This window comes from Scomber scombrus, chromosome 20 (assembly GCF_963691925.1).
Source record: "Scomber scombrus chromosome 20, fScoSco1.1, whole genome shotgun sequence".
Taxonomy (NCBI): Eukaryota; Metazoa; Chordata; class Actinopteri; order Scombriformes; family Scombridae; genus Scomber; species Scomber scombrus.
The window spans coordinates 13494342-13519500 of NC_084989.1; the positions used below are offsets into that span (position 1 = coordinate 13494342).

At 39.1% G+C, this 25159-nt stretch overlaps 2 protein-coding genes across 4 annotated transcripts in view; both read left to right on the forward strand.

Moving 5' to 3' along the window:
* Positions 1 to 971: 971 nt before the first annotated feature.
* cpa6 (carboxypeptidase A6) lies at positions 972 to 18376 on the forward strand. Of its 2 annotated transcripts, none has more exons than XM_062441727.1 (11): positions 972 to 1987; positions 4110 to 4185; positions 10087 to 10211; positions 12279 to 12393; positions 12936 to 13037; positions 13178 to 13282; positions 14654 to 14764; positions 15211 to 15301; positions 16618 to 16820; positions 16915 to 16999; positions 17271 to 18376. In XM_062441727.1, the coding sequence occupies exons 2-11, from the start codon at positions 4180 to 4182 to the stop codon at positions 17504 to 17506; spliced, it is 1179 nt and encodes a 392-aa protein (XP_062297711.1). In that variant the 5' UTR covers positions 972 to 1987; positions 4110 to 4179; the 3' UTR covers positions 17507 to 18376. The 2 variants fall into 2 exon arrangements, with proteins under 2 accessions (XP_062297711.1, XP_062297710.1); XM_062441726.1 differs by having other exon boundaries at positions 972 to 1313.
* Positions 18377 to 19664: 1288 nt separating this feature from the next.
* The window catches only part of arfgef1 (ADP-ribosylation factor guanine nucleotide-exchange factor 1 (brefeldin A-inhibited)), a 51619-nt gene continuing 46124 nt past the window's right edge, over positions 19665 to 25159 (forward strand). For both annotated transcript variants that reach the window (XM_062441196.1, XM_062441195.1), the window contains exon 1: positions 19665 to 19965. In XM_062441196.1, the coding sequence (XP_062297180.1) occupies positions 19842 to 19965 (124 nt within the window). In that variant the 5' untranslated portion in view covers positions 19665 to 19841. The remainder of the gene's footprint in view (positions 19966 to 25159) is intronic.

Here is a 25159-nt window from a genome sequence, read left to right on the forward strand (position 1 = left end):
GTCCTGTCTACTGTAATGTCTACATCTGTTTGGCGGGGAGGGAGAGCGGAGGGAGCGTGGTGTTTTTGGGTTCGGTTGTACAGTAATTGGGTGTAAAACAGGTGGCATGCTGTTGACATTGGAGAAAAGCATGTGAAAAATGTGCTGCTGCCATGCAATCACAAAAGGAAAAGTCTGGCAGTTGACTTAGACATTAAATCACTGAGTTGGGTGATAAGTAATGGATCAAACAGAGGCACGAAAAGTCTAGAAAAACAGAGAGAGCCACCTAAAGCTCCACAGAGGGATTCCTAGTGGAGCTATGCCAAGGCACTGACAGAGCTGGTTATCACTCTGGCTTCAGGGTATGAAGGTGTAGTAATGTTTTTTTTCTTCTCTTCTTAATATGAGAGCATATATTTATATTGTAGTACCTGCAAGTTTGGGCTCCTCCAAAACAGAAAGGATACGAGGTTACATGAGACAGTGCACATTTTTTGTTTCTTAACTTAAATGTATGACAAAAATGAAAGGAAAAACAACAGTATCCATCAACAATGTGTATGACAGCTTCTCTAAGGCTAATGTGAGTCTGAACTGTAAGTGAATGAACAAGTGGGCATTTGATGGTGGCTCTTAGATGTTTCATTAAAGCAAGAAAACTGCTGAGTGTCTTCTTCAAAAGACCCGAGATGAGCTCATTGGAAGAATAAACCTGTTGTTCTGAAATGATAAAGATGAGTTAGTTGATACACGTCATGTCTCCACAAAGAGAACTTTATGCGTCATTTAAAATACGTGGTTTGACGGGCTGTTTTTCCGCAGTGTTTTGGTAAATGAACATGTGTTCACAGCTCACATAAATGATCCCCTGCGCGCACAGAGCGCACAGGAGAGGGATCCAGTTACCAACTTCGCCGACACCGGGCCACGTGACTCAGGTCCTCCTCATTTTAAAAAGGGCTGCTACCCTGCAATTCCCCCCAGAGCTTCAAAGAGGTGGCAAATGCTTCCCCTCTGCCAGTTGACCGACTCTCGCACCTTTTGCACCTCATGTGTCAGAGAGGAGCAGACAACACCGTGAAACTGCAACGACTAAATAAGTGACTGCCAATCTGCTGATGGTGCGCTGGACCGAGTCCTTTGACTCCTGATAAGTTTGCATCCTGTAAAGCAGCCTGCTCGGTATCTTCCGTCTTTTTGATCTGCTGGCCAAGGATGGCACTGGAGCATAGGAGCGCATTTCGCGCCTCCGTTTTACTGGCTTGTGTGATAATCTGCAGTAACGTGCTATGTCCCGTCGGTGCCTATCTCTACAACAACCGCTACGTAGGGTGAGTAAAGACCCCCATTCATTTCTGGGGCTCATGAGAGCTTGGACAAACTGGGGCTCCCATTCATGTTGAGCGAGAGCTGAGTGAGGCGGCGGCAGGATAGGCGCACTCTTTCTATCAGAAATTGTCTGCAGACTATCTGCACATCAATAGACGTTTATCTTTTGTTGAGAGAAGAGAGAAGGAACAAAGAAAGGCTCTATACCCGCCGACTTCTTAGTCGTTTTGGTGCAAATTCCCTGTTTGAGACATAATATGTTATTTTGTTTACTCTATGCCTGCACGGATGCCTTGTTTTCTGATGGCATAAGCCCCTAGCCATAGTGATGCAGAGAGGCAGATTGGTAATGATAGGCACATGAAACGGGATGCTGGCAGCAAAAGTGGCCTGTCAAACCACTTAGTTAACAAAAACTCCAAACTCTCTTTGTGTGGCAAAGAGCTGTTATAATTACAAACATGAACAAATTTGGCATTACAGTAATTTCTTGTCAAAGTTTCTTGCATACCAGTCGGTCTGTTCATGAGGCGGAATGTGGGGCAAACCACCTCAACTTGGCTATGACATTTGTGAAGCAATTGGACAAATAGAGACCTCCACTGTGGCCATCTGGACCTGGACACATACAGCAATTTGGATAAACATACAGAATGCATGAGTGTGGCATGTAAAGGTATGTATGGTCTGTCTTTCAAAAGAGCTTTTGACATAGTTTTATGGAGGCAGAGGGGGGCCACTTCTACTGGAAACCCCCTCCTTGTCTCAAACAATATATATTTTGGATTAATTCCAAAAAATTGCTGCCTCACAGCACCCTGATTTCACAAGGTAAGACCTTACAATGAGCCTTTAGTCTAAATAGTGGGTCTCCATTGTAAGTGTCATATCAAATAGAAGGACGATGATGCTACTATGCATTTAAGCAGTAGTTTCCAACCTGGTGGTTATTGGAATAATCAAAGGGGTTGCAAGATGATAGGAAAGGATAGGATACAGAAAAAAACTGATTTTGGACACAAAAAATTGCGATAAAAAAAAAAAGGTTTTCTCTCAAACTTTGCTTTATTTCTTATGGATTTCTGTGTTTTACCTCCTTAACCCTCATCAAGTGAAAAAAAAGTCCTTTATCTAGAGCTGCAAGGTTACTCAAGTAGTCAATCAACAGAAGATTAATCAGCAACCTTTTTGGTATTTGAATAATTCTTTTAGTCACTTTTTAAGTAAAAATGAAACAAATAAGCTGGTTTCAGCTTCTAAACTATAAGGTTTAATGGCTTTTCTTTGTCTTACATGATGATAAACTGCATTTCTATGGTTTTTGGGCTGCTAGACGAAGTTAGACATTTGAAGATGCAGCCTTGGACTGGGGAACTTCAACGGATATTTTCTTTACTGTTTTCAATCAAAACAACGATCTGTAACTTACCTGGTAGACAACGTAACATGTGAGGAGGGGTCCCATAGACTTTGGTTTATTTTAAGGGTTCACAGGCCAAAAGGGTTGGGAACTACTGCATTACAGTATCCAAAGCCCCTTTCACACATGTAATGCAACCCTGACATTTTCTGAACAGTCAACAACCATCAGTTTCATGTTTTTAGGGCCAGATTGTCTTAAAAACAAATTGTTTATATCCCAGAGAGAATCAACAGACTGACAGCTTAAGGACAGCTTTAGCCGAGAAAGCCCTGCAGCTGTTAGATGCAAAGCAGAAGGCCTCTGCCAGGCCAGTACTGTAACAAAAACAGTCTGTCATCTTTGAGAAACACTAAAGGATGAAGAAATAGTTCAATTTGGACTACAGTGGGCTCTGTAAAGCCCCTTTATAGTACAGTGTGGTACTGTGTACACTGGCGAAAACATCATAAGTCCATAACCTTCACATCTTTACAAAATTTTACCTCCAACAGACCTCATTGCCCGTCCATCTTCTAGCATTGCTGTTGCCAACGAAAACGTTTTTGTGGGCTTTTTTTTTTTTTTTAGTAAAGAGCGCCTTTGCTTTGCAATTTTATAAATATTATATATAAGCTGTGGTTGGCAGATTCATTTAGAAACATTATCTGCTTGTAGTTTTTCTTTCAATTATCTGCCAAGATTTTTAAATTGAACTTTAAGTAAACTAACAAACCTATTCTTTAACTAAGTGATCAACTAGTTCCATAGTTGACTAAAATCGTTTTCATTTTTATTCTTGATAAACAAAATTGGGTTGAGTCATCCTTCCATCGGTTTATGTGTTATATTTATGCATGACTTGAGTACAGACTCACACAAACACATTATAGTAATTGATTATACTTCATGATCATCATGAAATAGGCTATTAGACTCCTTAAGAGTTTGCCATATATGCCAGTTTGATATATCAACAGGTGTTTTTCAAATCTATCTGCAGGACATATCAACATTATGATTGATGTATTTCCAGTATGAAAATGTGAAACAGCTGCCGCTTGCTACTGTATCCGCCAAATAATTGTTCCAGGTGCTACCTGCAGAGCTGGAAACGATGATATCTAATCCTATAATGATGCCTCAGACAGATTGTTTGACTGGGGTTTGATCCTGTCATCTATAGAACTGCTATTATATGTGTCACCTTCAATCAGCACAAAACGTGGTTGCATTACCTGGGACTCTGTAGCCCAGATGTTTTTGAAATGAAAATGAAATGCACCCCCGAGAAAATTGATCCAAGCCCATAGTGAATCTTAGAGCAGTTAAAAACCCTTCGGGGCACTTTCATCCCGGTTGTTACCTGACACTTAGAAGAGCTCTGTTGTTTTTGCAGTGATCAAGTCTTCAGGATAACTCCGGGTAATGACGAGGAGGTTCATGTGCTCAAGAGAGTTCTGGGACAAATGAAGGTTGGCACTTTTTATTTTATTCTCAGTTACACACACACACACACACACACACACACACACACACACACACACACACACACACACACACACACACACACACACACACACACACACACACACACACACACACACACACACATTATGCACATTTTGACTAATGATATATTTATAGTTGGGTCATCTCAAATCAGCTTCAATTTTTGACACACAAACTTATTTCGTATTGACTTATTTTTTAGTGTTGTTTTTTTGTTTTTTTTCTGAAATGTATTAAAATGTATTATCTGTTATTATGCTCACAACAGCCTGTAGTCCTCCAATCTTAACCTGACTCTTGAACACCAGTCACACCAGACAGAGTGAGGCGTGACGCTGGCACTAAAGGGGAGCGTGGTGTGACAGAGGTATTGGGACAGCGATAGGCAAAACAGAGAGACAAAGAGCAGCCAAGTGTGTTCATCTGTCACAGTCAGGACATATTCCCTGTCTAAGAGACTGAGATACACTGTTGATAAGATGCTCTGTATACATTTCAGTGAAAACACTAAGGGAAGAATGGAGGAAATACAAAGGACTTTTTCATTATGGGCCAGAATGCTTGGATCTAAGTTTGCAAACATGAACATGTGTTTCAAAGATACTGAAATTAGGGGCAACCCTGGAGGGGTTGAAGGCTTCTCCTCTTTTCCCAAACTCATTTGGGAGTAATTATCCATTAGCCTTGGGAACATGGATGACCTTAGTTTGCACATTGTTCTAGTTTCCGAGTACACAGCAAAGATTTTCATGCCTCTGTGCCGGCGACATCTGTGGCTAAGAAGCATTTTGTTCTCAGGTTGTCCGCCTGTCTCATCCTCGTAAATGTGATATCTTAGGAACACCTTGAGGGAATGTCTTCAAATTTGGCACAAATGTCCACTTGGACTCAAGGAGTAACTGATTAGATTTTGGCATCAATGGTCAAGGTCACTGTGACCACACATCCGTCCCAATCTTGTGAATGCCAGAAGGGAATTTTATTAAATCTGGCACAAACATCTATATGGGCTCAAGGATGAACTGATTTTGGCTATAACTAAAGAGTTCATAGACTAAATATTTACAAATATGGCACTAGCTTTTAAAACAGTATAAAGCATTATGAAGGTCAAGCACCACCTTAATTAAAGAAATATTTATTTGACAAATACTCAAATGATTTATTCAAATAATTGATTCACTGATTAAACTGAAAAATAAGTGTCCAATTATTATCCATCTGCAGATGAATGGTGCATGAGTCATAGAGGAAGAAAAAAGCATATTTGTGGAGATTATTGTGATGCTTGAGATCATTTTCCAGTCTACTAATAGATCAAAGACCATAAAAAAAGTCTGACTGACTAAAAGTTTTTGAATTGAACAGTAACGTAACATTATTAGAAAACTAATTGACTTAGATAGGGCAACCTTATGTGAGTCTAAATCAATACAACAGCTGGATATGAAGTGGTGGAATGAGAGTCAGCACCTCCAAATCTGAGGGCCATGGTGCTCTGCTGGAAAAAGGTGAACTGCTCCCTTCTGGTTAGAAGTGAGTTGCTCCCCGAAGTGAAGGAATTCAACTATCTTGGGGTTGCTCATGAGTAAGGGTAAGTGTGAGTTTTATAGGCAGATTGGTACAGCATCAACAGTAATGCAGGCATTGTACCGGACCAGTGTGGTGAAGGAGCCTTATTTATCAGTCGGTCTATGTTCCAGCCCTCACCTTTGGTCACAAGCTTTGGGTAAGAATGAGATAGCAAATACAAGCAGCTGAAATGAGTTTCGTTTGTAGGGAGTCTAGGCTCAGGCTCAGGCTCAGGGATAGTAGGAGGAGCTCAGAAGTCCCAAGAAAACGCGGACTAGAGTTGCTGCTCCTCATTGAAAAGGAGCCAGCTGAGGTGGTTTGGGCATCTGGTTAAGATGCCTCCTGGACAACCTGGTCCCAGATAAGCTGCGGAAAGTAATATGCAATCTGGTATAAATTGTAAAGTAAATATAGACAAAGCTCTGGGATACTATTAATAATAGTTTAGTTTGTTGGTTTTAGTTTAAATGCAGTTGTTTATGTGTGGTATAATTTCCTTGGAAGATGTTCTAAATAAAGCCTGCAGGAAATATAATCAAACAACTAATGAAATAAATAAACAAGTACAAAAAATCTAAGGATTCAGACTTTTCAGAGACGTTCTTAGGGGTGACTGAGGAGACTTTGACGTAGGTTTTTCTAAACCACTGGCTGTGTCCCCTGGGCCATGTGATTGGTTTCAGCAATTTTGTTTGGTCTGCTTGGGTTGTATTTGTGTAGCCTCATCAAGTGCATATCTTAGGCATCTGTTTGAGTTAAGGTCAAACTTTTGTTAAAGTGGTCCAAGACCAGCACAGCTCTGAACAGGAACAGAATGAAGTAGGGCAAAAAGAGGTAAATGGTTTTGATTTATGGTGAGGGATATCAGGACAGAGCCAGGCTGCTGGTCAGGATCTGGCCTGAGATTTTTTTTGTATGGAAGGTCAGCGGGCACAGTGGTCCAAGTCCAACCGAGGCAGTGGCAGCTACTGTTTGGACAGCTGTGTTTTTTCATTAGCTTAGCCACACTGCAGTGCCTCCAGTGCCAGAGTCAAACTTTTCATCCTCAGGCAAGGCATGAGGTCACATAATAAATAAGAACTTCTTATGCTGTACAGAATTAAATCAAAACAAGAATCAGATCCATCATCAACAAAATTTCACATTTTTCAAGTAATCATTTATAATAGTTTTATTTTGTTGACTGACATAATATTGAACCTATACCCATGATGGCTTTTACCTTTCCTGTTCCAAACACCTGATGGTCGGTCGCTCATTCCCATGAAAAATCCTCTGCTTCATACAGTAGCATGAGCAGTGATACTGTCTGACGGCACATGAACTCCAGGCAGCCCAGAAAAGACACAACAGCTCCTGAGTGCACCCAGTACAACAAAAACCTTTTCAGAAAGCTATTTATTTTTAAGATAAGCTATTTCGAAATGTTGAATTTTTACAAAAAGTGAATCATTCCTCTTGTGCTCTACCTACTGCTACCTTAAACTTTAGCTACAATTCACAATTATTTTTATTAATATTTTATCAGTCACCAAATTATTAGTTTGGTCTATAAAATGATATTCAGTTTATTATCACATAAGATGAACAAAAGCATAAAATCTTAACTGTTGAGAGGCTGAAAATAGGAAACGTTTGTTATTTTTGCTTGAAAAATGACTTGTTGTTTTTTAAAAATCAACTTTTCAATCAATTAACTGAGTTATCATTTCAGCGCTACTCGTAAATGAGATTAAACTGAAGTAATGTGTAATCTCCACTGGCCCCTGGACTAATGACACATAATTTGTCCCTTTCCAGGCTCTTAGACATTTTGTTTGATATACTCCATGACTTAAATCTGCAAATCACATGTGCCCATATCTGAATAAAATCACCACGTCTGCGTCCGTTCCTGTTGTTCTGTAATTTACTGTGTATGGCGCAGCGTCAGCATTTGTCTCTAGATGACGTCTGTCTGCTGTTGAGGGGAGACAGACTGTTGTTTGTCTTTAGGAGAGGCTCGTTAAAAGCCACGCAGTATTTTCTGAATAAATGTTTAATTCTCTATAGGGTGGATTTACAATTTAATCAGTTCCTCCACACTTCTAACTTTTATGCACCATTAATGTTAATTAATTACTGAGTTCTTTGCAAATCTGTTAAGCTGATTCTGTTTGTAATAAAAGCCAAACAGATACTTTATAAACTGCCTCTGACTCTGCTACAACAGCATTAAGTGTTCTTCCACATAAAATGGAAGACCTAATTTCTTAAAATGTATATTAAATAAAAACTGTTTTTTATTTTGGTCAACCTGCCTTCCATTAGTTCACATATTAACACTCAACTACAGCTTCACCTCATCTGCTCTCAGGAAAACCAGCTCTTTTTTATTGAACTATAAATCTTCCTTTCTTGTCCTGCCCATGCCAATATTACATCAACCAAAACAACACAAATTCAATTTATTGCCACCCCGTGTATACACAGACAAAGACACACAGATAGAGAAATCGCATAAACAATCAGGAGACAAAAGATTTATAATGCGGACAAAGAATGCATCTTTATGGCTCATAAATACAGCTATTAAATTTGAACTTGAAAGAGAAATTTTTGTGACGAGATGAGTTATCTGACTGTAGTAATTACAGTGCCCTTTTAGGCGCATTTGTTTTGGATTTGTTTAGCTAATGGAGGAGCAGTGCTGAAACGTTCGGGTTACTCAACCATTTGGAAACGCCATAAATGAACAGCAGCAGAGAACGCTTTACAGTCGAGGGCACCAAACAGTCCAGCAGAGGCTTTTCTAACCCTGTAGCTCTGAGCAAAGTTAAATTAATCTGGTATGCATTCTGTAAACCATTAAACCAATTGACACATTAACAAGCATGTGTGCCAGCCTTCATGTCTCTGCCCCCATGCTACAAATGAATGCCAGCTGAGGGACATTCACAAACGTCTGCACACAGAAACACTGGACGTACAGTATTAAAGCAGTGCATTCCTTTTTGCTTCAAAAATACTCTCTTTCTCTCAGTGTCGCTCCCACTCACTGATATTTTATCAGTGTTACCACATGGCGTCTGTGTTTATTCGGTTGGCCCAGTTGGTTCAGCTAAAGCTAACACTCCCGGCTATCACGGCCTGATAGCAGACGCTGAAAGGCAGAATATTTGTTGCTAATATGAGGTCAAACACTGGAAGCGAAGCAGTGGAAGCAGGGGGATAGTCATTCACGGCAGGTTGTTAATGGGACTCCATCAGTGTGTTCGCCCCATTAACACTGTAGAGTCGTCATCATTCACCTGATTTAGTTTTCGGGCAGAGACAGGAAGAATGTTAAACTGTTCATGTCTTACCGTAACAATTTGGTCATTATCACCAAATGTTGAGGTTGTTTTAAACACAGAGCGGAGGAGATAATAAGGTGGTGTCAGTTAGTTTTAAAAAAAAAAGAAAATCATACACTTCAACCCTTAATTTTAGTTTACATCCTAAATTCATCAAGTGGATTGGGTCATAGCATAACATAAAATATGCATACAAAAATTACAGATTCGTGTCAATATCAATATAAACAATAATTACAATGTGCTCCTTGCAGTGAGGGATACAGGGTTGACATTTGTGGAAAGGAGACCAATGGTATCAATTCAATAGATGGTTTGGTAGATGCCCTGACCTGAGGTATCCGGTTTCCGCTCAGAAAAAGTTGAATCTGTACATTCCTTGTGAGTAAGGTAGCATCAAACATACCGGGGGGGAAATTCCTGTTAATCATCTTAACAAACAGACAAAGTGATTTCTCTTTTTGTGCAGGGTAGCAATAAATTGAATGACAGTGTGTCTACTACTTGTGTTTTTCTTTTGTACCCATATGTTGATCTGTTGTTACTTGCATGCTGATGCTTGAATGCTGTTGCTAGATTGAGTTTTTATTTATGTGGGCTGGGTAGGTTGTGGAACTGAATTGCCCCTCTGGGATAAATAAAGTTGTCTGAATATGACTATAACAGCCTATTAGATCATCAGTTTATATAAATTTGTCAAGCATCATTGATTTTACTACACCATGTACTGTGTTAGCTGTCTTTTTCATATATCTGTTTAGAATTTGCCATTGTGGGCAATGCTGCTGTCACTGACTGTTTTATGAATACATTTTAGATTTATGTGATCAAATTTCTTATTTAGATTTTTTTTTTTTTTTTAAATCTATCTAATAAATCTATATAAAAACACCATGATATTTTTATGCATATTGCCCACTCCTACCTCCTACCTCATGTCCTTTTTTTTCCTTTTAGGTGGACTTTTGGCAGCCCAACAGTGCTTCTCTGATCTCCCACAATGCCACTGTGGATGTGCATGTGAAACGCAATGACACACATGGTCTACGTGCAAGCTTAAAGCAGGAACATATCAATTATCGGTAAGGCCACCAACCAAAAACACGGAAATATACTGCAGTGCATATGCATGCTTGCGTACTCTCACACATTTGGTAATCTTGTTAGCAGAGTTTCTACATTGTGAGTCACATCTGCTATCCAAAGGGCGCTGCAATTACCCAGCTTTCCCCAGCCAGAATATGATTTACACATGCAGAGGCGGCTATAGCTTGCATGCAAAAGACCTCATACTTCGTCAAAGCTGGGACACACACAAACACACAGACGCACACACAGACAGACACACACTGTACATCAGAGCCCCTCTCACCAATCTGCTCCAAAATGCAAGCCTTTCATCTCTCTTACCCCATCCTTCAACAAAATTAACGTTGAAATGATGGAGTTTTTATCACAGCAGCCACAGCCACAGATTGAAAGAATTCCATTGTCATCTCTGTCCTAAGGGAGGAATTTGAGATCTGAGGAGGAGTTTTTTTTTCTTCAGACTCTGTTGATTGACTGAGGAGTTTTCAAAGATGGTTTACACAGCAGGGGACAGTCTTTGGTAGGTGACTGGGTTTTTGAGGCAGTGAAGCATCAATGATCTTGTTTTACTCACAAGGAAATAACACAGTTTTTTCAGTCTTATTTAGGTAGTTATGGAAAGAAATGAATACATACAGTAAGTACCTTCACGAGGAAGTGTATATAAGGAGAGTCTGGCTGCCTGCATCACTGCTGTGAAAACAGATCACATCATTTTTTTTAGGTTGGAGTGGAAAGTGAAGAGGCATAGGAACTGAGTGGTCAATAGGGATAGACAGTGATGGCGATAATTATTGTTTTGGCTTCTTTTCAAGACATTTAATTTAATGATTAACAGCAGTGGCCTAACTGGTATCCTCTGTGCTATTGAATGGGATGAGTACTGATGTTCGGAAGTGGTTTCGATCTTGGAAAAGAATTGTATGAGTGAGAGCAGTTGCATAATTGGTGTTAGGAATAAACAATAAAATCCAGGGCCAGTGATTCCACCGCTTCATGCCAGTCTTCAATATTTAACAGAAATGCTAAATTTACTTATAACTATTATTTACCCACCATAACAAAATACTAAAAGGGAATATGTACAAAATTGTTTTCCTTATATTAAGTTAGAATTGCTGGTAAAGTGGGACACAAACAAATGTCAAATAAATCAACAAGGACATTGTGCACTCAGAAAGCCATTGAGAACCAATCAGAAATTAAAAATATACAGAAATGTAATGGCCACCATGTCACAGGCCAAATCTGCAGTCATTTCTCCAGCTGTTTAGATGTTTTAGGTACAAGGTTACTAATAATAGATAGGAGAAGTTTGTGAGGTTCACCTAAAGGCTTTATTTACAGTAATAAAAACTTTTATCAATGTGTCATAGACTAAAGTGCACAAGTGCAAATGAACAAGCTTGCTGTGCCCTTTTATCTAGCTGTTTAACTTGTGATGCATGTACTTTGACCATCACTACCACCCCTTATGGGCAACTTTATTCTTATAGTTAAGACTAAGGTTACTTTTAATGATAGCTTTACTATTACTGACATTTGTTGGACTATTTGAAAAGTTGTGAATTAATTAATTAACATCAGTTTATGTATTATTATAGTAGAAGACCTCTATTGATGATTTATTAACATTTATAAGGTAACTACAGACCTGATAACGTATTATGAAGTCAAATCTATTATTGACTTAGGTTTAGCCAGTTGTGAATAAAGGGTTAGTTTTAAGGCTTATATACTTTGTAATAATCTAGAAACTATTAAAGAGCTATAAAAAGATAGAGCAAGTTATGCTAGAGGAGGATAAATAGATATAGGTTAGATATTTTTAATGGGCTATATTTGCACTATAAAGCATTCAACTTATAAATTCTTCATAAAGTAATTTATTGACAAGCGGTTCTTATTTATGTGCAAAAACTGAAAAATTGAAAGGTATCACAGCTATATTCTCTGGGGAACACATGCAGGCCAGTGACTGTGCTCATACTGGCCAGAATTTTACAGTGGTTGGCTATCACATCCATCAAGGGTCTAACTCCCTTTTCTTCCTTCCACAGTGTGTTTATCTCCAATCTGCAGAAGGAAATTGAAAAGCAGACGGGATATCGCTCCTCTCGCAAGCGGAGGTCACAGTCTCAGTACGACTATGAAGTTTACCACTCCTTGGAAGAGGTAGATGTGAAGCCCAACATCTACCCACCTATCTCTCACACATACACACTCTCTAACGCACGCACAAAGTAAACAAACATCCTCTCCAAGGTGCTCTCAGACTCCCAATTACCCCATTCCACAGGTCTCTCTCCCACAACCTCGTGCTCTCTCACACAGAGAAATGCACCCTACTTCACACACTTCACAGCTTTAGAGTGTTTATTTTCTCAAGTCGATCAGGCTCCTGGTTCATGAATCTGTCAGGTTCTATGAAGCAGCAAGGCTTGCATGCATTCCAGACACAGATCTTCAGAGCCCCCACAAGTCTTCATTATGCTGAGCTTTGATCCTCTCCTTAACTGTAAAACACACACTTGTTTACATGCTCATACATTTCTGTGCGACTATTACACAGACAGATGATGCAAGCACAATCACACACCCACACAAATTCACTCTGGAAAACCTTGAAATAAAATGACTTTTGATTGTCCGGAACACTTAATGCAGGTGAAATCTATTATTCTTTTCTTCATTTTTTCTTTTTCCCTGTCCCTAAGATTCAGTGGTGGATGTTTGAAATGAACAGAACCCACTCTGACTTGGTTGACATGTTCTCCGTCGGGAAGTCATACGAAGGAAGGCCGCTTTATGTGCTTCAGGTAAGAGAGAGGGTATGAGACAAACACATACAAAACCAACATACACAGACACACACACACACACACACACACACACACACACACACACGGACAAACATACTCGTGTTACTCCAAAACTGACAGTGCTTGTCTCCTGTCAGCTAGGAAAGAGAAGTCGTCCCCAGAAGAAAGCTGTGTGGATCGACTGTGGGGTTCATGCCAGAGAGTGGATAGGACCAGCCTTCTGCCAGTGGTTTGTCAAAGAGGTAGCCTTGTTTTATTTTAAGATGCAAGTTTAAATATTCAAACCAAACGTAACTTGAATTTCATATGTTGCTTGCACCAAGGCATGTTGCAACAGCATCCCAAAAGAAACAGATCTTTAAGTGATAGCCTGTAGCAGTACAGTCTGTGATGTGCAGTCACCGGGGTCTTCAATGAAATGTGAACATCTGCTCATTTGTCATGCACAATTATGCAAATACTAAAGCATACCCTTTATTGTTCAGATGTTGAACATAACCCAGACGTTAACTCAAGTTACATCACACCCTTAAAGTCTTAGTCAGTACCCCCTAAAGTGAGGACGGTACCAGACCAGAACCAGACCATAAAATTAAGAACTTTTAATGACTTGTTTTATACTATGTAGATGCCAGATGAGTGGGCTTTGCAACTTAACGAGTTCTGGAAAGTTAAGATAAATGAAGGAAAGCATATGAATATCAGTTTAGAGTGCTGTGTCAAATACTTATCAAATGATTATCTTTAGAAATCTAAACAAATGCTAAAAAAACATATTTACCATCTAACTCCAGTAACCAAGTGAACCGATGCTGAGGAGAAATGAACTGTTTCAATATGTGCCACTAAAAAGCAACACATGCACATTCAAAAAATATTTTTTTCTAAGGTTTATGGACTATACTATACAATGTTCTGTTGTGCTCTACAGCCACTCTGTTTGCAATCACTTATTAAAATGGCAAATTTGTGGCCATTTGAATAAGTGCCTCTGTGTCTAAAACCTTATCAGACAAGCAGTTTTCATAAGTGAAGCATGACCGTAATACATTACTAATTCACCATAGGCCATGACATGATTTCCAAGTTCAATAGTCTTCAAAGAAGGATATAAAAGGAGGAGGAAGTGGGTGAATGATGAAGGGAGATAAATTGCAGAAGGAAACCAGGACCAGACTGACTGAAAAAAGAATGAGTGAGAAAAAACTAGGGAGAACATTTCATTCAAAATAATCAAATCTGGCCCACTTGGCTTTACTGTGAATCCACTGTAATGTAGTTGCTGACATTGGCCACTGGAGGTCAGGGTGTCATCTTAGTTTAAGGCTTAACACACTAACCTTGCCTTAAGTCTGAGTCTATTAGCAGTATTACCCCAGTGCCCAGATCTCTCTACAATCCGTAGTATTAACCCACTGTAGTTGTGCATTTAAAGCACTGCAATGGTTACAATACATGCACTTATTAAAGCATAGCATAGTAATGACACCAATAACATACAGTAATTGTATTGTCAAACCACAATCAAGATCTGTTTTCTAAGAGTTAGATCACAGTTAAAATAATGATGAGTATGCAGTATATTTACACTCTTTTTTAAATTATAATTACAGGCCATCAACTCATACCAGTATGACTCTGTGATGAGGCGACTGCTCAACCAGCTCAACTTCTACATCATGCCGGTCTTCAACGTGGATGGATACCATTTCAGCTGGACCACGGTACTAAAGCTCTCTCTACACCTACATCACAGATTGAATGTTATTATAGGATTGCGCCACTTTTAAAACTGTTTCAAACTTTTCTGACAACAATGTTATGTAGGTGTAAGTATATTCAGAATAAACTGATAACACATTACTCGTGCCCACAGATTTTGAACATTATCATTAAAAATCATACTGGAAATATTTTGAGCATCTGTATCAGAATTTGTTCTGTAATTGAAAAACTCAACAGCAGAGAGACAACAATGGGATTTTTGGGCATTAGATATAATTATCTATACTTCAGAGGAAATAACGCCTGTGAGAAAATGCCCCTCAACTACTATCTGCATATATTGTTTGAAATAGAGCCACTAGAGCCGTATGAGTAGCAGATGTATTATTGTTCAGTGAGTCTGACTATCAGTAGACATAATGTGACAGTGTGTTTTGTACTGTAGGATCGTTTCTGGAGGAAAACACGGTCCAAAAATCACAAGTTCCACTGCCGAGGAGTAGACGCTAATAGAAACTGGAAAGTGAAATGGTGTGGTGAGTTTGATGACACTGGACTTCAATTATTTTACACACAGACACACACACACACACACCGCAGCTTTGCAAGGCGTTTCTTGCTGATGCCGTCTTCTTTGTCTATTAATGAATGTAAGATGTGGATAAAATATCTTTGTGGTGACAACAATCTGAGTTTGATGTCATTTAGTCTCTGGTGGGATTTGCTGAGTCATCATCACTCTGGGAGGGGCTTTGAGAATACACTGAAGACGTTTGTGGACATGCAGAGATGTGATGTAAGAAAAGAAACATAGAGACCATTTTTGGCCAAGACTAAATCTAACTATCTCAATAGCAAATTTAAAAAAGACTCTAATCAACAACATTAAATCTTTGTTAGTGTGTGCACAGCAATGTACAGTAGGATTGTGAAAATATTATGATTGTAGGGCAGAACTATGTATTTGGTAATCAAATAAGGAGGGAAAGGGAAGTAATATGTTTGGCAATGGTGTTTGTGTAAACATACAGTATCTGTGGGCTTGACTATTTATTCAAATTAATGATAAAACTCATAGAAACGCCCACAGGGAATTATGGCATGATTATAGGGCTAAGACCTAAATTTATACTTCAGTACTGGATAATTTCAGAATTGCATAGAGCATGACATAGCCAGCACTAAGATAACTTTCAACTTGAACAAAATCCATGCTTATTAATTTGTGATATTGACTACCACATTGCTTCAGCTGTTTATAGATATGGGACTGTGCAAACATCAATGTAGCCTAATGTCACTGCAAAGCAGTCTGATGTCAATTAAACCTGCATTTTTCTGAGTGAATAGTCTTAAAAATGTGTGTCTTTCAGTGTGTTCTTTGCTGCTTTGAGTGAATCCTCTCAGAGCAAGCCAGGTCCTGTAAACAGGTTTATGTTTATTTTTGCAGCACCCATTTACATCATTCAAGGACACATACATTGATATTCATTGTTCTAAGCACAAACAATGCTAATGTAGTCTGTTGGAGGGAGAGACATGGATGGTGTGCACATCAGACCCCCAAACGTCATACCAGTGGGGTTTGTGAGTTCGCAAAGCATTTTGAGACGCTACACTCGTCTTTGGCTGCTGTTACTCTTGGCATTATAATGTAAATGTGGTGATTTCAATCTGTGTCTGTATTAGTTTTTCCCCACAGTGTTTCTCTCTATCTCTATGGTAGTTGGATGAGTTAAGAATATAAAAAATCCTCTTTGTTATTAGTATCTTTCAAATTAAATGTGTGCATCCAGATCTGTCACTTAAATGCATCCTGGATATGATTAGATCTTCCCTGATCCTTCTCCAGATGAGGGGGCCTCCTTTCACCCCTGTGATGACACTTACTGCGGCCCCTATCCCGAGTCTGAGCCTGAGGTTAAGGCCGTCGCCAAGTTCCTGCGCAAGCACAAGAAGCGCATCAAAGCCTACATATCCATCCATGCGTACGCCCAAATGCTGCTCTACCCATATTCCTACAAGTATGCAACCATCCCCAACTTCAGCTGTGTGGTAAAGCATCCATCTACTTTGAGTTAACTACAGCAGATTGAAATTAAATCCTACCATGACGTAATGTTATTGATCTTGTACCTTTACTCTCTAGGAGTCAGCAGCTCATAATGCAGTGACGGCCCTTTACTCTGCCTATGGAGTGAGGTACAGATATGGACCTGCTTCCACTACTCTGTGTGAGTACTTTTCCTTCTCTTTATCGTATCCTCCATTTTTAGCAACAGAAACTGAATTGATGATTTCCCATGTCACACCTGTTGTGTTGTGCTGTGACGTAACGCTGCTAAGAATGAACTGCCTCCAGATTTACCTAAAATTGAAGCTTCTTATTGTCAGATGTTGCTGTGTGTTTCTAAATGCCGTCAACTTTTGGCTTACTGTTCAAAATGCTTATATAACAAATACTATTCTAAGCTTTTCTTATGTTGTTGTGTTTTTTTTCCACAGATGTTAGCTCAGGCAGTTCTATTGACTGGGCCTACAGGAACGGCATCCAGTATGCGTTTGCATTCGAGCTTAGGGATACAGGACACTTTGGCTTCCTCCTGCCTGAATCCTTGATCAACCCGACCTGCACTGAGACCATGAGGGCAGTGAAGGCCATTGCATCAGGCCTTCTGAAGAAGTGTGAGATAGACAGCACAAGATTTCCATATATACAGTATGACCGCACTATACTGTAGCTCAACCCTTACAGCTTTTTTTATCTCGGCACCTCATATTCCTCCTAGATATTATCAGGTGGCCGGAAAAGCATTTTATTTGTTTTTCTTGTTTCTTGAGGTCGCCTTTTTTTCTCCTTTTCTGAAATGATATGAACTGACGGTGGTGGGTGTCTAGGGCCAAAAAACATCCTATAAGAGATCTGTTTACATTTAATAACAACAAATATGTACAGTGTCAGAGAGCATCTTGGTGGATCAGTGGGATGTGATGTGTCCCATGTATTCTAATGACCATTTTGAAACCGGCCCGTTGTCCCCCTGAATTTTGTGTTGCTCTCCACTAACAAAACAAATAAGCTTTTTATAGTGAATGGTGATCATGTAAGCACTTGTCATGATACAGCAGCACTTTTTAATGAAAGAATCATCTAAGATTTTAATGTCTTCCAAAAATATATTTTGCTAAACAAACTGTTTTAATGAATATAACAGTCTGCATTCATTATAATGTTTTTTCACTACTGTAGGATATTTTGGATTACTCTTACCAAGTGCCAGTTTAGATTCTTAGATTATAATGTTAATGTATTAATGCCTTTATTACTGCAACATTGTAGGTGTATATAATGTGCTATCACCTGACAATCTAGGGTTTGGATTCAATTGAAATTTTTTTTGTTTGTTAGACATGCTTTTATCTCTTTTATTTGGTTCAGACTGAATTTGGGAGAGAGTGACCTGTCAGTTCAGTAGCTTTACTGTTTCATTACTCAGGTATGGATCAATGACAGTGTCAGAAATGTTTACTTTTGACAGCCTATGTGCTTTATATGAGGTTTTAGTAAATGTGTAAAATTGTACATGAATAAATGTTGTTATGTAACACAGTGTATGTTCATATTGCCACATGTATTTCATCTCTACATCCAAAATGACAAATGTATGCTTTGTACCCATGGTGATGGCATGTTTGATAGCCTACAATGATTTTAGTCTGGTGACTTTCATTATCTATTGGTCACTGAGCTTTTTTATTAGCAAATAATAGCTTTAAAGGCAGAACTTTTAACAAGATCTCTTTTTAAAACACCCTCTTATCACTTCCCTCTCCTTATGGCCAGTCTTTAGTTTTCTAGCTCTACTCCTCTTATTTATGGATTCAGAAATGGTGAAACCGACATGCAAGACAGTCCAAAGGGAAAGAGAACTATGCCGCCCACAACTGCCAAATCTGTGTTGTCAAATTGCCAGATTTCCTGGATGCATTTTCTGTTGGACTTTGCTAAATGTTACTTAAATCTATAAAAGGCAGTGCAGTGTAGCTGTACAAACCATGTAAGCACAAACTGTTATGAATGTGCTGAAGCATGACACAAAGTGACGTAAAGTAAGATAAAACAATGTGAGGTAAAATGGCAGATATAATGAAAGTAAATAACAAACAGAGGGCAAATTTACAAAATAAGATCAATCCTTAAATTTTAATTACAAATTTAAAGGAAACATTTTCATCCATTTATGACTATATGTAAAGAGTAATGGCAAATTAAAGAAAAGTTAAAAAAAAAAAAAAAGGAACTAGTATCATCCAAGGTAAAGCATTAAAAAAGTACACTTTCATGCATTCAACTGGGCAGTAAAGCACAAAAAGTTTAATAGACTAAATATGGGTGAGAAAACTATCATTAATAGTAGGCTATTACTAATTACTAATTATTAATATTTGATGAATGGTGAGTGAAATTTTTCTTTGGTTTCAATTATGATAATCAGAAAAACACAACAATGTTAATTGTTTTGTCTCTTAATTATATTTAATAGTACCTGTAATATTTGTTAAAAAAAAAAAAAAAGTTTTCCTGTTTACACCACATACACACAAATCCAAAATACATATGCACTAAAGCCTCCTCCCCTAAAAATACTATGTCATGTTTAAAAGTGACACGTTTTTTAAATAGACAAATCACCTGCACACACTTAAGCTGATATAGCTGGTTGCTTATTATTTCTTTTTACATGCATATTCATGAGTTGAAGTCCATAAGCTTGTAAATGTGTATCTGGAGGGAGCTCAGCTGAAACGACTACACTCCTCTCATCTCTCCCTCTCCCTTTCACTGCAGCCGCTTTCCAACCTACGTGACGTCGTTTCCTCTCTCCAACATGGCGCAGGAGGCAGGTCGTTAATGGAAATCTGAGGGATTTACCCCACCTTCTGTGTTTATTTATGTTTGTCTGTTAGGGGGGCTCTGAGGCTGACATTTGTACAGGAATACATCTTACAATCGAGGCTGCTTCAGCCCCCCCTGCTTGGGACCCAGGCACACCTCGCCCCAAATTCCGGTGCGACATGTTTGAGGGCAAAAAGACGAAAAACATGTTCCTGACACGAGCTTTGGAGAAGATTTTGGCCGACAAGGAGGTGAAAAAGGCTCACCATTCACAATTGCGGAAAGCCTGTGAGGTGGCACTAGGTAAGTTGTGTTGTTTTAACGCTACATTATCGCTTGTATTGGACTCATTGATTTAGACACGTCATGCCAGCCCTCCACTCATCAACCGGTTATCCTGCAACAATATCGCAGCGTTTGACAACATAGTATTAAACGCTGTATGCTGCTAAAGATGTGTATTGCCTTTGCGTTGATATTCAACAAAATATCCTGCGTATTTATTTGACGTGGCACAGGCTCTGTGGAAGTGAAGTCCGTATTAAAACACGGAAATGGTGCAGGAGGGGTGGGTATTTGCAACGCCGAACCGATGCTGCGAAAACTAGCGACGTGAGAATAGGCCGAGCACCGAGGTAGAAAAGAAAGTTGTTAAAGGCTGCAACCTCGTTGAATGTCAACAGAAACGACAGCTACACGTTACACACCCATCACGTGTTAACTGTGTGTATCAATATGGTGTAATAATACGTGTTTAACCTCAGCATAGGTGTGATGTTTGCGTCTCTTCCTGGTACACGGGAGACGTGCCCGGTGTTTCGGTTAAACTAGTGACCGTGTTATCTGGTGACTGTCGGCTGAACGCGTCGGTGGTTGTCGTGGTGACGGCAGTTGTTAAAGCCTTACAAATAATCTTAAATTGAATGTTCAACACAGTGTGTATATTCGTCTGGTACTTTTTGTCCTACATTGTGTAAATTAAGCGGTGTCGCCGACAAGAAGCATTCTCTTAATGTGGGGAGAATATATGTATTAGGCTACCAAAGCAGATAGCGTCTCATGAGGAATTTGACATTATTAAACAGGTTCATTGTTTGAAGATGAGCCACTTTCCCATTGAGAATAACTGTGTAAAATCACAAGATATGCTGTAACTGGACTGCCAATGTATGTGCTAGCGGTTTGTTTTCCACATTATACGAAACGTCAGGAGAGGTGACCACAATTTAGCTTACATAAATGCTTAGCGTAGATATTAAACACAGGCGAACATTCATTTAATATGTATTAAAGTCACATTTAAGGGTTTTTAGGGGGACACCCAGGTGTTGCATTCGTGTTTTTCAACAGCTGCCATTCAGCTGAAAGTCATCACTTAGCACGGTCACTCGTTAAACCGTAACACTGGCCAGCACAGGGAGTGTTTAGTAGGACATATTCTTCTTTTACTGGATCTTTTATTCATTAACTAGTGAAAAATTAACTAACTTAATAAGTGGCGGCTCTGGACGCTCTTCTGCACTATTATGTTGTAAACCTACATGTGAATTCAGGACAGTGAAAGGAAAAGGTGACAGCTGTCAATAGCACCTTTATGCTACAGTGAAGTTGCCGGAAATAACACGGAGATGCTTTTCCGGTCAGAAACAAAATAAAATTTCAATAAAGATACATGTGATAGATTAATTTTTCATTTCTGATTCAGACATGAAAATAAAAGAAATGAAAACACCAATGACATGCAATAATTATGTTGTATTCCTATGTTTTCCCTTAGTAGTGTGTGTGCACGCCAACATTTGTCATATTGACTATGCATTTATTTTGAAGTCAACATCGCTCAACTTCCTGTTTTGTTTAACTAACTATTTGTTAGCAGGTGAATTTTCCTTAGGAGTGACTGTTAATATAAATAAATAATTTAATCAACAAAGATATTTATGTAGGATCAGAGGAGTTAATTTTTTTAACTGTTCAATGTCATATCCGGAGTTATTTCACATGCCAGGCTTTTTTTTACTACACTGTGGCTGAGAACAAGCTGGGTTTTGTCCTGTAATGGGAGTAATATGACACAACCAGAGAAACAATGAGAGCACCTTGTTCAGCAGCCAAACGTCCTACCTGCCCTGACAGTAGCTGCCTTCATAAAGCACATTCAGCTGTTGCACGGTTTTGCAAATACACTGATCATATTTGTTTAGGCTCTAATGTCTTTTGAAACCAAACCTCCCACACAAATAATATATTTCCTTCCCCCCACTTTATTGTCAGCAGAGGTTAGCCTTCATTACAGGAGTAAAGCTCTCTCTAGCTTGGATTTAAAGGGGAAAACACACCTTAAAACAGAATTTGTGAGTGATATTTGGAGCATCAAGTTAATACTGAGCCCTTAGTTAGAAGTCAGCACATGAAAACATCAATTGGTGATGAGATCAGGTGACATTTTCTCTTTGTCCGTTGCTGGTGAATAAGTTCCTAACCCTATCCACTTTACCGTAATGTAGGCCTTCCAACTTTGAGTAAGAAAATGACTACAAGTCACCACTGTTCATATATAATCCTACTAGTTGTTCCATTATTTACTTATTGGACGTTTATGGACCAGCGATATCAACCCTACAGCCTGTCTCTCTACTGCTAATTGAGATCAAAGTTAATGATCAACTCTATTTTAGGGCATACTTTCCCTTTAAAGCGCAAGTCGGGCCAGAAAGGAAATTGCAATACTCAGGTAAACCCTAACTTCTGTAGCAAAGTTGAACGCAAAAATAAAATGGTATAAAATGTAATGATTTTAACTTCATAAAGGGCTTCGGCCATACACTGAAAATCTATTAAATGAAATCTTAGCAGTGAGCGTGCAGTGGTACAGTAGTAGTGCATATCAAAAAACGACTGGATGACCCAGAATACGGAGTGACTTACATAATCCCCTCTAGCTCTTGGGGCTCTGAGACATCTCTGAGTGAGTGCCTGTGCCACAGTCTCCTCTTTGCTGTCACGGAAAATCTCCCTATTATAGGTTGCCACTGTTCAAAACGAGGTATTGTTTGAAATCATGTTTGGGATGCAGATTCAGGCTTGTGCATGTATATATTGTTTCATTTTTTTGTTGTTGTTGCAGCCCAGCTAGAAGTGAGTCACTGCAGTTTTTTTAAATCAAGTACAGGAATGAGGCAAAAGGCCTTGACTCAGCTGCTAAGGACAGATACAGTCAACCTTCCTAGATCCTCATCTCACATTTTCTTTTGGATTCTCAAAATGTCACTCAGCGCTCATTCCCCAAAAGGAATACCACCTCAGTTTCTCTCACACTCTCAATTGTAGCCGTTGCAGGGTCCCATTATCTTTCAATCAGACAGTTGGCTTCTTTGAGGGGAGCTGTCTTGATAGCAGGGAAGAGAATAAGAGTAAGACTGAAGGTTAACTCAAAAAATCAAAGGCCCTCAGGCTATAGCTGCCCACCACCTCTTAAAAGCGGGTGTGGTGGCTTTGGTTCATTGTTGTCACACATTGCTATCTTCATATAATGCTGGCTTTGTGGATGGTGCCATTGTTTTTAAATCCAACCTGTCCTCTCTGATTTGAAAAGTTCACGCGGGTTAGCTGCTGGTGGATAAACAGTTCTGCTGTGAATGAAACAAGCTAAAGCACAAGACTCTGTACAAGCTGCCATGCTAAGAGGAGTGAGAACTTGTTTCCAGGCTAGCAGTCACTTAAGCAGTTGAGTCCTGCTGAGGACATTGCTCATTATCTCTACCCCCAGGGTGTATGATTTGAGGGTCAGCTGAGGAGGCCGCAGCAACCTGAAAACCTTTTAGCAGCCGTACTCTCAAAGCCTCCCGTCAACTTTTGTTACCTTCAGATGCATGTTCTGTTCACGTGTTGGAAGCAGCGACTGTAAGGAAAGATCTGTTGTATCTAAAACCTAATCAACTTTTTTTCTTGGCATCGATTATACTGATGAAAACATTTAGTTTTCTATGATTTGCTTAGCATTAATTCATTGTGCTTTGAAGATAAGCAAGCCGTAGCCAAAGGTTAGTGGCTAGATATGTCACAGTGTGGTCATCTCATACCAGCTTTTATTTCTTGACAGTCTTACTTGGTGCAACAGAAACATTTCAGTCTGTTTCAAAAAAGTATTTAGGTTTGATACCCATCAAGTGATATAGCTCATTTTGTTTCAACTCTCCGTATCGCCTGTGCTTTTGGAGAGACAGGTGTTGTTTCCGTATGCTGGCTATTTAAACCTAGACACATTAGCAAGACAAGCTGTGTATTGTTAAAGTGGGCAGTATGGACATAATTATTATTATTGTAATAACTGTTATAATAATAATGATAAAACATTTTATTTAGAGCGCCTTTCATGACACCCAAGGACACTTTACAGAATGGATAAAAACAACAAAAGCACACATACACAATATAAGCAACACAGTACTCATACACATTTATAAAACAACCTTTAAATTGGGAGGTAGCGTTATCTCTATCAGTACAATGCAATTAAAATACATTAATGAAGGCAGTAATAATCACTGCCTGTATATAAATATGGACGTCATATTAGAGCTCCACAAAAGCGAAGTCAAAACATCTTGATTGTCTCCTGGTGGCAGGCTGCAGTATAGGTCATACATCCCACCCAATCCATGTTAACAAATGGTTCATGAGCCAAACTAAAAAAATCAAAGTAAACATTTTTCCCCAAACATGATTTCTGTCATTTTATGTCATTATTATCACACGGATGCTTGTCCTATAATTTTCCTGATAAGTTTTAGTTTTGATTAGTTATTTGACGTTATACAAAGGGGGTTGACATCATGATTGACAGCTGTCACAGCGGCTCTCAAACCTCCGTCAGGCGGTAAGTCAATTGAGGGAGTGTGTGTTATCCCACCACCCCACTTTACTGCACAAACTCTGGTTCCAAATGACATCACACAAGCAAGATGGCAGCTGCAGGAAATGAGACATTTTGGCTTCACTTTTGCATAGCGGCAGGAAGTGAAGACACGTCGTCCATATTTCTATCCGGTCAATGGTGTTAACATGTCAGTAAACATTTAGCAGCACAGAGCAACATGGGAATCCCACTGGATACAGCTTTATTTCCACCTGACAAAGTCCATTATTCAGTGTGGTGTTTCATCCACCAGCTCTTGAGGGAAATATGGGGTCTCGTAGTTTCTTGGATGCTTAATCTTCTTTATCAGAAACTTGAGCAGTTTCACACTTGGTATGTAAGGTAATGCTACCTTTTCTGGGCTTATTTATTTTATAAATGGGTTTTGTGAGAGCCAATGCAACTGGAGGAAAGTGTGAATTCTATGTCAAAAATGTGTCTTTTGACCAGTTGCTTGTTTTCTAGGAGGTATTGACAGTGCCTCTGGTGTGTTTGTGATGGCCTGGGGGTGAATTAAACCTATTAATATCATTATAAGTCATATGTCTATTAATATGATCGTACCTTATATTGTTATTG